The sequence below is a fragment of the Manis pentadactyla genome, chromosome 5 (assembly GCF_030020395.1).
Source record: "Manis pentadactyla isolate mManPen7 chromosome 5, mManPen7.hap1, whole genome shotgun sequence".
NCBI classification, from domain to species: domain Eukaryota; kingdom Metazoa; phylum Chordata; class Mammalia; order Pholidota; family Manidae; genus Manis; species Manis pentadactyla.
Genome location: NC_080023.1, coordinates 131748226 through 131763351, shown reverse-complemented (window position 1 = coordinate 131763351; position 15126 = coordinate 131748226). Strand labels below are relative to the sequence as shown.

At 49.7% G+C, this 15126-nt stretch overlaps 2 protein-coding genes across 5 annotated transcripts in view; both read left to right on the top strand.

Annotated features, from left to right (window-relative positions):
* The window catches only part of CFAP61 (cilia and flagella associated protein 61), a 406566-nt gene extending 403362 nt beyond the window's left edge, over positions 1-3204 (top strand). For 3 of the 4 annotated variants that reach the window (XM_057502682.1, XM_057502680.1, XM_057502681.1), the window contains one exon: positions 2724-3204. In XM_057502682.1, coding sequence (XP_057358665.1) covers positions 2724-2924 — 201 coding nt within the window. In that variant the 3' untranslated portion in view covers positions 2925-3204. The remainder of the gene's footprint in view (positions 1-2723) is intronic. The other variant, XM_057502683.1, reaches the window with a different exon arrangement.
* A 7115-nt stretch (positions 3205-10319) lies between these two features.
* INSM1 (INSM transcriptional repressor 1) lies at positions 10320-13157 on the top strand. The gene has a single exon (XM_036892236.2). The coding sequence runs from the start codon at positions 10496-10498 to the stop codon at positions 12026-12028; it is 1533 nt and encodes a 510-aa protein (XP_036748131.1). The 5' UTR covers positions 10320-10495; the 3' UTR covers positions 12029-13157.
* Positions 13158-15126: the final 1969 nt, after the last annotated feature.

Sequence of the window (15126 nt, the reverse complement as noted above, 5' to 3'; positions counted from 1 at the left end):
CCAAAGACAAAGACATCAAAGGAAAATAAAAATATAAACCAATATCCCTTGTGAATTTAGATGCAAAAATCTTCAACAGAATACTAACAAATTAAATCTGGCATTAAGATGATTATACACCATGACCAAACAAGATTTATCACAGGAATGTGAGAGTGGTTCACCATATCAAAATTAATCAGTGTACTAAACCACATTAAAAGAATGGAGAAAAGTGCTATCTTAATTGATGCAGAAAAAAACATCTGACTAAATCAAACATGTTTTCATGGTAAAAAACTAAAAAACCTAGCAACCGAATGCAGCTGCCCGAACCTGATAAAGGGTATTTATGAAAAACCCACAGCCCGCATCATACTCAGTGGTGAAAGACTGAAAGCTTTGCCTCTGAGATCTGGAACAAGACAAAGATGCATGCTTTCACCACTTACATTCAACATTGTCCTGGAAGTTCTAGCTAGTCAGCCAGGAAAAATAAATAAAAGGCATCCATATTGGAAAGGAAGAAATGAAACTATCTCTCTGTCTTTATTCTCAGATGACATGATCTTATATATAGAAAATCCTTTAAAAATCCACAAGGTGACCCTTAGAGCTAAGAAATGAACTCAGCAAAATGACAGGATACAAGACCAACACACACTAATCAGTTGTCTACATTAGCAACAAATTATCCAAAAATGAAATTAGGAAAATAATTCCATTTACAGTAGTATCAAAAAAGAATAAAATACTTGGAAATAAATTTAAGCAAAGAAGTACCAAACTTGTATATTGAAAACCACAAAACACTTCTGAAAGAAATTAAAGGAGATCTAAATAAATAGAAAGACATCTGTGTTCATGGATTTGAATACTTAATACTGTTAATGTGGCAATATAGACAAAGCAATGTACAGATTCAGTCCAATCCTATCAAAATCCCAATAGCATTTTTTTTTCAGAAATGGAAAAGTTCATATGGAAATACAAGGGACTCCAAATAGCCAAAACAATCTAGGGAATTTTAAAAAGCTAAAAAAGTCACAATATGCAATTTCAAAACTTACCAAATCAACCAATAACCAAGATAGTATAGTACTTGAATAAGGATAGGCCAGTGGAATAAAGCTGATAATCCAGAAGCAAAATCAATTACATGAAATAAGTTATCATCAATAATCATTATGGAAATGCAAACCAGAACCACAATGAGATTCCCCACTATGAGGCTATAGTAAAAAAAGAAGGAAAAAAAAGAAAAAAAAAGGCAGGGGGAGGTGAAATAAGTATTGGCGAGTGAAAAAATTGGAGCCCTTAGACCATGCCAGAGGGAACATAAAATTGTGCGGCTGCTGTGGGAAAAATGGTTTCACAGTTCCTCATAAAGTTACACAAAGAATTACTGTATGTCGCAACCACTGCACTGCTAGGTGTGTACCCCGAAGAACCAAGAGGGGAATCCATAAGAACGTGTGTACGTGAACGTTCGCAGCAGCACCTTTCAGAACAGCCAGAGGAGGAAACAACCCAAACAGCCATCAGCTGATCAATGGGCAAATGCATGTAGTATATCACAAGGTGGAAAATAATTCAGCCGTAGGAAGAAAATGAAGCACTGATACGTTCTACAGATGGATAAACCTCAGAACATTATGCTAAATAGAAGAAGCTAGACAGAAATAAAAGATCATGCATTGTATGTGGCCTTGGGAAGTGAGCTAATCACAGATGTGTCGCACTGAGGGCAGAGATGGTCACACTGAGAGGACTGGTCTCCCTGAGGGGCAATGGTCACACTGGGAGAGGTCACTCCACCAGAAGCAAATGCACAAAAATCTGTTCACAATCTAGAGAAGTACTTGTTTTCATTAAACTTAAAAGTCCCATCTTGTTATTTTACCTTGTTTACTTCAATGCCACAGTAGCATCATAAAATACAAACCACAAATCTTTAATTTTTGCAATGTCATTGTTTTTGCATGGTACAATTCTGAAAAACTAAGGGAGAATGCGCCAGTTTGGTGTATATTGCCATCTGTATGCTTCTGAAGTGCTGGTGGCACTCAAGTGTTTCACAGAACTCTAGGATTTAGTTCTGGGTGTCAGCTGCCTTTTTCTCTCTCCTCATCTTTATTGAGCTGATTAAATCTGAAGTCCTGTGACAACCACTATCTCCTGCCTTCCAAGTGATGTCTGTATACTCTCCCACAACTGGCAGTGTCTCACTTAAATAACCTAGTGAGAATTCTGTTATGCCTCCATATAGCTTGGAGGCATACCTGTATTTTCCTATCTGTAAATTCTATTAATAAGTTAATGATCTAGTAAGAACTCTGCAAATTACCCACTTATTCCTGTTCAATTATTGGCACTTCAGAAAAATACACCAACTAAATCCATGTGACCTTTTCTTTAGGGTAATTTTCAGTTTATAGTGGCCACACAGTGCCAACCTTGAAGGACTTTTTATAACAACCCACCTACAGATGGGCAGATATGTGGTGAAGCAAATACCGTACCGCGTTAGTCATGACGTCCCAGCGGTGTGAGCGTAGGTGCTAACTGCTCGATTCTGTCAACTTGCTTCTATGTTTGAATATTTTTATCAATAAAACTTGGAAAGCCCCTACTATATTATAGATATGCACAGCATACGATCCTAATTTCAAATGACTTTTTTCTCTCTGAGCCCCATCTTTATCAATGAAATTTTACTAAGAATTTTATTCTGTATTTTCCAGGAGGAAGACCATCCTTCCATAGAACAGTTAGCCCGACAGATAGAAGATGAGGAAATTAACCTGATGGAGAAGCCCAGGAAATACCTCAAGAGAGTTTTTCGGGAAACCATCTACAAGACTCTGGTGGAGAAGAGCATCCTTGACTACCTGCACCATAATCATTACCACCTGCCCATGTACGCGTGGCCAGGCATCATTTAGTTGTGGCCAAGGTCTGCACTTTATAGTTTTCATATACGTAGTTCCTGGAAGTGCTCTGTATAAATCGGAAGCCTCTCTGAAGCCTAGGTTAACAGACAAGCCCCACCGTGGTTTTGTCCTCTTCAAGCGTCCACTCATGCCTGTAGTTTTCTATATCTCCAGTAGGTGGCGCACAGCCGTGCGTCTCCACTCCCGGGCAGGGGCCGCTGTAGCAGCACTAGTTATATTCCTGTGCAGATAAATCCATTTTAGTGATCAAATGAGATCGTCCTGTAGAAAACTTCTTTTTTCTTTGAGCGTGATTCTTTTTGATTTCCTAAAATACCCTGCGGCCGATTTGTTGGTTCTTCACATGTACTCCTGGGCAATAAAAAAAATCGTGTGCCCAGGATGAAAAATTGATAAAACAGATGATGAGAAATGAACTCTGTAACACATAAGACGAACTGACTGCATAGGGATATTTTTGTGGACTTTAAAGAAGGCGGCTGCTATAACAATCCTGTGGCTTAATGTTGCAGGTCGTGAGCACAAACGCACTGAAAACCTGGGAGATAAGCACACAGGCTCACACACAGGTTTTAGATTAGAAAACAGTAGTGGGAAATTAATCTAGGTCATGTCCTTTGACCCTCAACACTGTTACTTTGCCTCAGTGGCCTCTGGTACATGTTACCTGTAATGTGGGTCAGAAACCCTCTCTCCTATAAATAAAGCAAATTCAGTGCCTACTAGAACATATATTATGAATTCAGGAACAAGACATAAGATTCTTTGGGGGGGGAGGGTAGTGAGGCGGGGTTTAAAGCGGGACTCGGGTCTCTTTTAGTGGAGAACGTGAAACAATTTGTTGACCAGCAGGGCTTAAGATTGGTTTTCATGGGCACATTTCCAGCTTTTGTTCATTTTTTTATATTTATGTTAACACTTAGCAAAAGTTGACACAATTACAAGGATTATACAACTATTAGGAGAAAAAGTTACAGTGGGCACTCCAGAATTCTACACCCATCATCAAACTGATACTTCTCAAAATTAAAACTGTTCTGGAACACAAGACTTCAATTTTTTTAAGAGAGGCAAAAACAAGCAGTAAATCCACTAATTCCTTTACTCGGTTTTACACAAATGCCTGGGCCATTCAGGAGGAGGGCCCAGCTTCAGCAGTATGGTACAAACGGTGTAACGTGAATGGAGAGCAATTGCTGCTGGTACACTCTTCAAACTAAAATACTAACACACGTAGAATCATATTTCAGGGGCCTGCAAATGAGTCAGCTCAAGAAACTATCCTCTCCCACCCCGCTGTCCCTTTTCCCTGAGATGCTTGGGTCAAATTCATCAGCAAAAGGAGCAAGTTTCTGTGACAGGCACTGAAACCCTTGGGTGGGTGCAGATAACTAGAGGATCAACAGTTGTGATTTCTGTTTAATGGTAATTAAAAAGCTTCTAGTCATATAAAGGGACCCCAAATGACAATGCCAACCTTAATGTCGAATCACACATAAACTGGCACCAAGTTTTCCCTTGCTGCTTTTTAAAAAGTAGTCTGGGACCTCCATAAGTATCAGGGCAGATTTGAAAATGTCAGAATGTATTTGGTTTACAGAGTGTCCCATATTCAGAAAGTGACTAATTTCCTGACTCTAGGCAGGGATTTTAGCATGTGTGCAGACTTGAGCACTTCATCTCTGAGGAACAACTTCTCTAAGAAAAGAAGAATCCAAGCGTCATTGATCGTCGCTTGAAATTGACTGTTTTAGGGGCTTTAAGAATAAAGATATTCACTCTTCAATGATGAGAAGGATTTTGAAGGGAACATATTTGGACTACTCTTCCCGTGCACAGGCATAGATTGTGTAGGGACAGATGAAGGTGTGATATCCCTCCGAATTTCAGCATTAGTTGGTGAGCTGGGGACATCAGCGATCTAAGCCTGATCTTGGAACGCTAAGAGTGAACCAAGAAAGCTGACAAGAAAATACCAAAGTTAATTTTCCCAAGTTTTATTCCACCAAACAGCAGGCAACAACCGTGTTTCACAGATGCCTCTAATCATCTTCGACACAGGTCGGTTTATAATAGAGTGTAGCCACCTCCTTAAATTACACCCAGATATCACAGGAAGGCAAAAGAAAAATAAAGGACGTGTTGAGCGAGGACAGGGAAGCTTGACTGCACGGAGGATAAAGTGTAAAGCCAGCCAATCAATATTTACCCTTACAAGAGGGTGTGTGTGTAAGTGAGAGAGGGAGCGCGCGCGCGCACCCTGCACTGGGCAAGCCAATGTTCCCCAGAACCAGGGAGAGGGGCTCCAAAGTCGCCGTGGGTGAGGAGCTGTTGATTGTTTTCTAGTTGAGAGAAGAGGTGACGATAAGGCTGGGATAAAGTGAGCGCCGGGAAGGGGCACCGAGCCGGCAGCTGTATGCTAATGTTCAGAGAAACCAAGCCTCTGCGGTCCCCATTAAAGCAGGCGGCCGGGAGGCCACACATCACTGAACAAATAGGCTCTCTCTAGACAAATAAAATAACACACGTTGGCCAGCGGGGAGGGGGGAGAGCCAGAGGGAAGAAGAGTAGGGGGAGAGGGCGGGAGGGGGTAAGAGGAGGGAAGAGTGGGAGAGAGGAGAGGGAGACCGGGAGGCGGAAAGAGACGGGGAGAGGGGAGAGAGTGAAGGAGAGGGGACGCCAGGGGACAAGGATGGGAGGAGGAGGGAGAGACCCCGGAGAGAGGACAGAGGCAGTCTGGGGCTGGGTGAAAAAGAGTAAGGAGGAGAGCGACGGGGGGACTGAAGGACGGGGACAGAGAGAGAGAGGAGGGAGGGCGAGGCGGGCTTGGAGGAAATGGGGGGGGGGTGGAGAGGACAGCAGGGACGGAGTGGAGGGGAGGAGAGCGGAGGAGAGGGGAGGAGGCCAGCGCTGGGAATAAAAGAGGGCAATACGGAAGGGAGGGGAGAGACGGTGGTCGCGGGAGAGAGAATGCAGCCGAACCCCACGGCAGCCCCCAGAAAGGGGGACCCGGGTCAAGGCGTGCAGGGCGCCCCTTCTGGTCCCCAGGGGCCCGGCTACCTCTTCGTTCACCCTGGGGCAGGCGAAAGGGGAGGATCGAGTCGCCGTGGCCTTGCTGTGCAGTATTTGCTTGGGTTTCATAGGGGCCTTTTCTGGGAGGTAGGCGCGGGGAGTCCCCCTGAGCACCCCGCGTTCTGCGTCATCCCGGTCGGTTCAATGCTATCCCAGCTCTTCCTGGTATGATTCTCAGGTCATAACTTCTCCAAATGCCCAAGCTTCGCCTTCGCCAGCCTTGGCCACCACCACCCTTCCCGGCGCCCGGCCCAGCACCTTCCTGTCGCCTCAACAGTCCCCAGCAGTCCCATCCGCGGCAAAAACAAACAGCCCTGAGGGCCCTTTAAGGAGCACACAGTGGCCCCGACGGCACACTCGGGAGGATAAAAGAGGCGGCCCCGCGCCCGGTCTGCCCCAGGCCAAATAATGGGCGCGCAGCAGATTGCCGGGGGCACTCGAAACTCGAGGGGAGGGAAATACTTGAGCGCGGGGCTCCCTACGCTCGGCGCAAGGCGCAGCCTCGCGGATTCTCCCTTGTTCGCTCTCTTTCATGCACTCTCCTTTTGTGTAGAATTATTTAAACGGGAGATCCGTGGCAGCTTTATGCTAATATGCCGAACAAAGCCAACGGCCTCTGGGCGGCGGGCCCGGAAGGTGCCTGGAGGCCGGACCGGGTCGGGCGGAGGCGGTGGCGGGCGGGCTGCGCGTGTCTCTCGCGTGCCCCTGGGACTGACACAAGAACCCCTCATTCCTACAAACACAAAGCCTCTCCGGGCTCGGGCTCGAGCTCCGGCCCGGCCCAGCGCGCCCCGCGCCCAGGGGCGCAGGCCCCTGCGGGACCTGACGGCGGGCTCTGCGGTTCAGGCCGGGTCGCGGTTTGGGGGCAGGGAGGCCCTGGTGTGGGGCTTCTGTGAAGCCAGGAGAGAGGTCTGATGGGAAGGTGGGGGTACGATGACACCTCTCTCTCTCGTCCTGTGTGTCTCCAAACGCCCTGCGTGGTGAGATTGAGGCCCCTCTGGTATTTGCCTCTCCGGAGCTCAGGGGGATGCCTGGACTCGTCCACACTCCACGCGGCAAATCCTAGGCCGAAATTTCCCGCTTTAGCGCTTATTACCCAGTTTCGCGCTTTCTAGAAACTTCCTGGAGCTGGACTCTTGAGCTGCGGGTCACAGTGAACCCCGGCGCTCTCCCCGACGGCAGCGTGCGACACCAGGACTGGAAAAGTGAGCGCGCCTGCGGCCTCCAGACCTCAAAGGAAGATCCCACCTCGCGGTCGCAAGGACATGAAGGGAAGAGGCCGCTGTGTTTTTCCAAAGCGCTGTCCAAGACCCCATAAGAAGGGGATGAGTCGCTTAGGGACTGGGAAGGATACTTGGGGGGCCTGCGTTGGATACCTAAGCTTGCTGACTCGCGTGAATCTTCCACTGGTGGAAGGCAAACCAGCGCTGTTTCCCCAGTCCAACTCCACGCCGCCCCTACTCGGAATCGCAGTGCGCCAAGGCCGGGCGCCAGAGGTGCTTTGCTCCTCAGAGGAAAACAAGTATCCCAACCTGAGAGGACGCATAGATTCTGAGAAATAAAATCACGCAAGACGACGACGAAACTTACCACCAGGTGCAAGGCTCCACCTACTTGGAGACTGCCGGTGTGTGCGTGCGCGCGCCAACCTAATTCTTCCCCAGCCATGGGTTATGAAATTCGTTTCTAATACTTGTACCTTTCAAGTTTCCAATTATTTTGACCGAATCCGTCTGAAAGCAGAATTCATTGTCTCTGGCAATACTAGAAACCACAAATACAGAATAAGAAACGGATCCATTGAATCTCTGTATCTCAATAGTGTTCAATAGATTCTCTTGGCTTAATTCAGAGCCCTGTTTGAATTAGCTGCATTCAGGCAGGGGTTTTGTTTTGTTTGGTTTTTGTGCACCCCACCCCGCCCCGCCCTTTGCTATTATGGGTCTTATATTTTAAAGATTCACAAGGTGACTAACTCTCCCTGTTATCTGTTGAATGAAAGGAGTGTTACACAGGCGAGACCAAATATCCTCCAGTCAGTAGGGAACCGCGCACCGAGCCCCTGCCCATTATTCCACAATCCAGATGGGATTCGTGATTAGAAAATAAAATTGGCCAAAGCTGTCCCGGAATCCCTTTCCCACTTCTAATTTCATCAGCAGTATTAATCAGCGCTGGAAAGAGCAAGGAAGCAACACCAGTTACTTTTAGATGGAAACATACATATATAAATTTTAGATTAAACTCATTTTAGTAACTTTTTCAGGACTAGCATTCATCGCAGTAGTTTAGCATTTTTAAAACGAGGGAGAGAGCTTTCAGAATAGTTTGCATTATAAGGTATTCTCTTTGCGGTCTGTGGGTTTAAAAAAATATTGCAAGCACAAAGTCATCAAATATCTATCCCCTTGATAAATCAGTTTGATTAACTCCTTGATGAACTAACCCTAACAATTGTCCTATTACAATTTATTACTCATGTGGATGCTATTTTTAAAAATCTGTATAATTTCTACGCCAGGGTATTTTCAGAGGGAAAATCCAGAACAATTAAATACCTTCAGTGGAATTAAGCATAAGCATAACTCAGCAAAATCCATCTGGGTGCACAGAGCTTTGCAGAAAAATGTCCGTTTCCTTCTCTTTCAATAAAGTGACATTTTCCTCACCACAACAGATGACATTTAATGTGGCTTTGCTGTTTGTTCCCTAGTGATAGGTACTCGGGGCCACTCCGCACTCTTGAGGTTCTGTCCCTGTCCCCCGGAAATTCTCTTTTGTGTTTTCTTGGGGCTGGGCTGGGGAGAAGATGCAGGCAAAGAGCCGGTCTGGGTCCAAACGGGGCACGTTTGGGAAGAGATTGGATCCTCGCTGTTGTCTTTTCCTGTTGGCACTGGGTTTGGGGGGCGGCTTGTACTCTCCGAGGCCGCAGCCTGCCTCTGTGGACAGATTGCCCCCCCTCCCCCAGGCGGGCAGCACGCGTCTCTTTTGCGTCCAGATTGGCCGCGACCAGCGCTCAATAGCGGGAGGTTAATTTCCTTTACAAAGGTGAAGGGGGCACGGCTCCGGTGGGGGGGGGGGCGGGGGGGCCCTGCGCCCAGACAGGCGGCCCCTTTATTCTGCAGGGCCTTGATTGGAACCCTTGATTTAGCATCTGATGTCAACTGGCAGACAAAATGCCACTCCGAATGAAAATGCATGAGGCGGCGCAAGGAGAGCGGAAACCAGCTTCACTGCGGCGCACGCGGATGACCGCGCGTTTCGTTCGGCCTTTGGCCAACATCCGAACCCACCCAGTCCCGGGCGACACGGAGGCTCTGAGCGCCAGGCCCCTCCAAGGATGCCATTCCCTGAGCCTCGGGAAACTTTTTAAAAAAGTTTAGAAATGCAAGTTCCTTTTGGAACCTAGCCCAACAGCACCCCGCCCCACCCCCCAAACCCAGCGCCGCGTCTTCAGGCGAGAAGTGCGGTGCCAACTGTTCTTCGAACTCAAGAGAAACCTTTGCTGAGGCGCGCGGGCGCGCCAAGGCTGCGGGCAGACATCGCCCTCGGCTGGAGCCAGAAGCCAGAAGCCAGATCTCCTACCCAAATTTGAAGCCCCAGGGTCTCATTTTCGCTTGGATCATAGGCCCCGCGGCTCACTCGTCCGATGCACGGGAGGGGACTCTTGGCTGCCCTGGCTTTGCAGTTATTTTCGATTATTGCCCCAACATCGTGAGAAGCTCCTGTGCCTCCCGACCTCTCCTCCCGCCCCAGCGGCTTTACTCAGATCTCCCCCCAGCCGGCTGCTGCCCACCGCCGCCCCTACTCAGTCAGCGTCCACAACTATCCTCTCCGCTCCGGCTTGCGGATTGAACCCTCCCGACATATTTGGGGCCATTCTTTTCCTTTGTTGCTATTTTGCTCGCGACCGGCGAGTAATCCCCCAGCGGGAGGGGGCCGTGCATTGTCGTGCTGATGGACGGGCCCATTTGGCGGCTCCGCGCCCCCCGGAGGAGAGACACAAAGCCCAGGCACGTGCGCCTCCCCATAGAGGAGCAGCAGACCGTGAAGGGAGGCGGGGCCGGGCGTGTGCCTGAGCGGGGCGGGGCCGTGGCGCCGGGCGGGGCGGCGGAGGGGCGCTAGCGGGGGCCCCGAGCCCTCAGGTACATCTGCCGCACCTACCGAGCGACCCCCTAGTCCCGGCCCCCTTTTTGCCGCCCCGTCACCCTCCCACCCTCCCAGACGGAGGAGCTGAGGGCGCGCTGATTGGCTCCGGGAAAAGCGGGAGGCGAGAACAATGGCCCCCTCCCCCCGTTAAAAGGGAGCGGCTCCCGGGCCCAGGGACTGGGACGCGCGTGCTGAGCAAGAAGCCGGGTAGAACAGCCCGCTGGCGCCACGCAAGTCCCGCAGCCGCCGCGCCCGAACCATGGGCCGGGAACACTGAAGGCCGCCGGGGCTGAGCGCGGAGGTGGGACCGAGCCAGTGCCTTACCCTCGCGCCGCGCCACCATGCCCCGCGGCTTCCTGGTGAAGCGCAGCAAGAAGTCCACGCCCGTGTCTTACCGGGTCCGCGGCGGCGAGGATGGCGACCGCGTGCTGCTGCTCTCACCGAGCTGCGGGGGCGCCCGCGCCTCGTCCCCGGCGCCAAGCCCGGGGCCCGGCCCGCTGCCGCCGCCGCCGCCCGCTGAGCACGCCCATGCGGCGCTCGCAGCCGCGCTCGCCTGCGCGCCGGGCCCGCCGCCACCCCCGCCGGGGCCGCGGGCCGCGCACTTCGGCAACCCCGAGGCCGCGCACCCCGCGCCGCTCTACAGCCCCACGCGACCTGTGAGCCGCGAGCACGAGAAGCACAAGTACTTCGAGCGCAGCTTCAACCTCGGCTCGCCAGTCTCGGCCGAGTCCTTCCCCACGCCCGCTGCTCTGCTTGGAGGGGGCTGCGGCCGCGGCGCCAACGGCGCTGGCGGAGGCGGCACCTGCGGGGGCGACCCGCTGCTCTTCGCGCCTGCGGAGCTCAAGATGGGCACGGCGTTCTCAGCAGGCTCCGAGGCGGCCCGGGGCCCAGGGCCCGGCCCCCCGCTGTCCCCCGCTGCCTCCCTGCGGCCCCCAGGCAAGCGGCCCGCGCCCCCCGCAACCGCCGAGCCCCCGGCCAAGGTGGCCAAGGCCCCGGGCGCCAAGAAGCCCAAAGCCATCCGCAAGCTGCACTTCGAGGACGAGGTGACCACGTCCCCTGTGCTGGGGCTGAAGATCAAGGAGGGCCCGGTGGAGACACCGCGAGGCCGTGCGGGGGGCGCGGCGCGGCCGCTGGGCGAGTTCATCTGCCAGCTCTGCAAGGAGGAGTACGCCGACCCGTTCGCCCTGGCGCAGCACAAGTGCTCGCGCATCGTGCGCGTGGAGTACCGCTGCCCCGAATGCTCCAAGGTCTTCAGTTGCCCGGCCAACCTGGCCTCGCACCGCCGCTGGCACAAACCGCGGCCTGCGCCCCCCGCCGCCCGGGCCTCGGAGCCCGAAACCGCTGCCAGGGCTGAGGCGCGGGAGGCGACGGGCGGCGGCAGCGACCGCGACACGCCGAGCCCCGGCGGCGTGTCCGAGTCGGGCTCCGAGGACGGGCTCTACGAGTGCCACCACTGCGCCAAGAAGTTCCGCCGCCAGGCTTACCTGCGCAAGCACCTGCTGGCGCACCACCAGGCGCTGCAGGCCAAGGGAGCACCGTCCGTGTCCCCAGCTAAGGACCTACTAGCCTTGTACCCCGGGCCCGACAAGAAGGCGCCCCAGGAAGCGACCGGCGACGGCGAGACGGCCAGCGTGCTGGGCCTGAGTGCGTCCGCCGAGTGCCACCTGTGTCCGGTGTGTGGGGAGATGTTCCCCAGCAAGGGAGCCCAGGAGCGCCACCTGCGCTTGCTGCACGCCGCCCAGGTGTTCCCCTGCAAGTACTGCCCGGCCACCTTCTACAGCTCTCCTGGCCTCACGCGGCACATCAATAAGTGCCACCCGTCTGAGAATAGACAGGTGATCCTCCTGCAGGTACCCGTGCGTCCGGCCTGCTAGAGCGCGCCGTACACCCAGGCCCCTCGAACTGTGCCTTTGCTTGGAGACCCACGAAGAGAGCGCGCCCTGCGCGCCCTGCACCCACGTCCGCGCCAGGGGCGCCCACTCCCGGTGAAAGTGTCTCCGTTTCTCTCGGCGTGGCGTGACGGTAATCCGATCCTCTCGTTGTGACTCCTTTTGGACCCCCCCCCCACATTGCGTTGTGTTCCCCCTTTGGCACAACAGGAGCCAATCTCTTTCCGTACAAGGGAGAAAAGCTGTACGCGTTTGTCTCGTGGTTGGAAGCCTTCCCTTGAAGGGGAGAGCTGTTTTTCTTGCTAGTATTCGCTGTGTTCATGGTCTAGAAATGCGGTTTGCTTTCGCCTACCAATCTCTGCTCTCTCTGTATGTAGCGTACGGGTTGTTTTGGGTGAATCTTGAGGAATAAATGCCTTTATATTTCACAGGCTGTAAATTGAATTTCCCACACGATTAGCTTTATTATGGCTTGTGAACTGCTGGAGTCTGGCTTTACCTTTTTGTATGTGAACAAATCAAATTGCTTAAAAAAAAGAGTTTCTTTAGTATAGCCACAAATGCCTTGAACTGTTGTCTGGGATTGTTTTTTTGCGGGACGGGGGAGGGAGGGAATTTTGAGAAGATGCTGTAGAAACTGCCTCAATATTTCACAGAAGACTTGTTTGGTTTGCTCATCTCTGTTGAGGTAGGACTATACGAGTTCCTTCTAAATGTATATGTTGATTTATGAGTAATTGTTATTTATTCTTTATTTATTTATATTAATTATGAAATTATATTATTTGATTGCAGATTTTTTTTGGTGCGCTTTTTTAACCCCCTGCCACTCTTGACATTTCACTGTGCATTTTAGAAGAGAGCCTTTTTTCTAAAGGGATCTGCTAAAAGTTTTAACTTTTATACCTATCTGAGTGAATTACAGACAACCTACCATTTTATTCTGCTTGGTGGGCCCCTGAGGCCCTCATACAACCAACTGACAGCTCTTACCTTTAAATGCAATCTCTTTTCTACATACATTATTTTCTTAATTGTTAGCTATTTATAGAAAGCTTCAATAGAACTGTTTCAACTGTATAACTATTTACTAATCAAATAAAATATTTTCAAAGTCAAAGTAAAGTGGATTTATTTCTGCATCACATGATTTCCATAAGGATTTAAAATAGAGCTTCTGATTTCTTAAATGTCTATTTTATCTTAAGGAAAAAAACCACCACCATTACTAAGACCATGGATTTTTTTAGCTGAGCCTGAACTGGATTCTGCCCTTCTGGCAGTTCAGGGGTGTAGTCTGTTAATTGGAGCTTAGGATGTGCAAGAAGGTGAGATTAAGATGAGCTATGTGAATCTTTTTTAGAGAACTCTACATACATGTCCACAAGAATCTATTCTTTTAACCAGGGGGAGGTAGGGACATGGCTTTAATATAGTGGATCTTTCATTTCCAGATAACTTGGGGGCTCAGTGTAACAGTAGTTCCTTAAATAGAGTGGATAGTTTCTGATCCTTAAATATCAACTGAAAGAAAGTAGGAATGATTTCATGATCAGATTTCCAAAGTCGGGGAAAGCAAACCAATTCACATTTGGATAGAATGGAAGTTAAGCAGCTGGGTGTGGGGTAAGGGCTCAGAAATGATTTTCCAATCAGGTGAACAATCCATTTGGGAAGAAAAATGGAACGCCATCTGTTTGGGGTATTAAATATAACAACAGGTCATTACAATGTTTTCTGCTGTGTCACTCAGCTCTTTGAAGAACAATTCTGACGTTCACCATTAGTATTTTGAGTTGTTTTCCTGTCTGTGAAACACTCCTTAAGGAGCTGTACTAAACATCACAATTGTTCATTCTGTTCCTTTTGTGGTGTGTTTTGCTACTTTTTTCCTAGAGCCCACTAAATCTTCTAAGGTTTGTGAAGCAAAGAGATTTAAAGGGGCTGCATCTCCAAAGGGTTTAGCTGGAATGAGGGTGAGAGGAGCAATCCATGAGAAATTTGGAAAGAAAAATCAACAAAAGATTATTTTCAGCTTCTGAGCCTAACGTTTTGTGTGAGTTTAGTAAAAGGCTTAGCTGTCAGGAACATTGAATATTCCTCCCTTTGTGAGGGTCTTGAAATAGACTCAGAATAACAATGGAGAAGCCACTACAGGTGAGTTGCCTCTGGGACAAATTGCACGTAGCCTTTTATCGCTGATGACTATATAGTTTACCAGTTTGGGAAATGGTAGGGAGACGAAAGCTCAGTACCGGCCCAGTATAAAAGCATGAGGACAAAGCAGTATTCATTATATCCTGAAAACTTTGAACAGAACAAAACCCCTCAAATTTGTGGGCTGATGGCGACGCCCTCTGAGCAATAATGTGAGAGCTTCTAAAATGTTCTCTTTGAATTACATCATACATTAAAGAATCCCTCATACTGAGGGTCAGTGAATGATCTATGCCAGTAAAAAGTTTGGAATGGTGCTTTGTCATCTGTATTTGGTTCACCGTTTTTCTTGTCTATACTCATAAACACTAAGGTCCACTTTCATGAGGGTAAATTAAAATTTGGTTGTTTGAAAATGGGCACCTTCATCCCCTGTGGAAATTTATTTCAATTGATCAAATACACCTTTTCTAAGCTAGAAACCCAAATTTCATTTATGTGAGAGATGTGAGATTATATGGTACTGGAGTATATTCAAGTTGACCAAACAGTGTAAAAGAAATAGAAAAACCTTGTCAGTTTATGTCAGAGTAATGCAGGAGTTAGCAGGATATTCCACAGGAAGGAAATCAGACTATCTCCCTCTCTTTTTTTATCCCTTCCTGGACAGTAAGTTCACAAGAGCTCCTATTCTAGAATGCCGAAGAAGCGTGCTCACCTTCTTTATAATATGCAGAGTCTGCTGAAGACATCCTGGATGTCTGGGGTTCTCCAAGCATGGAAGACCAACCATCAGTGGAAAAGGGCCCAGATCCCCACCCCTCCCTGCAGCAAGGGACTGGCGGGGAGGGGCTGGGGGGGTCAGGAAAAGTAAAGAGATCTTTAAAAAAGGGAGAAGCCAAAAAAGGGAGCCAAATAAAGCGAAG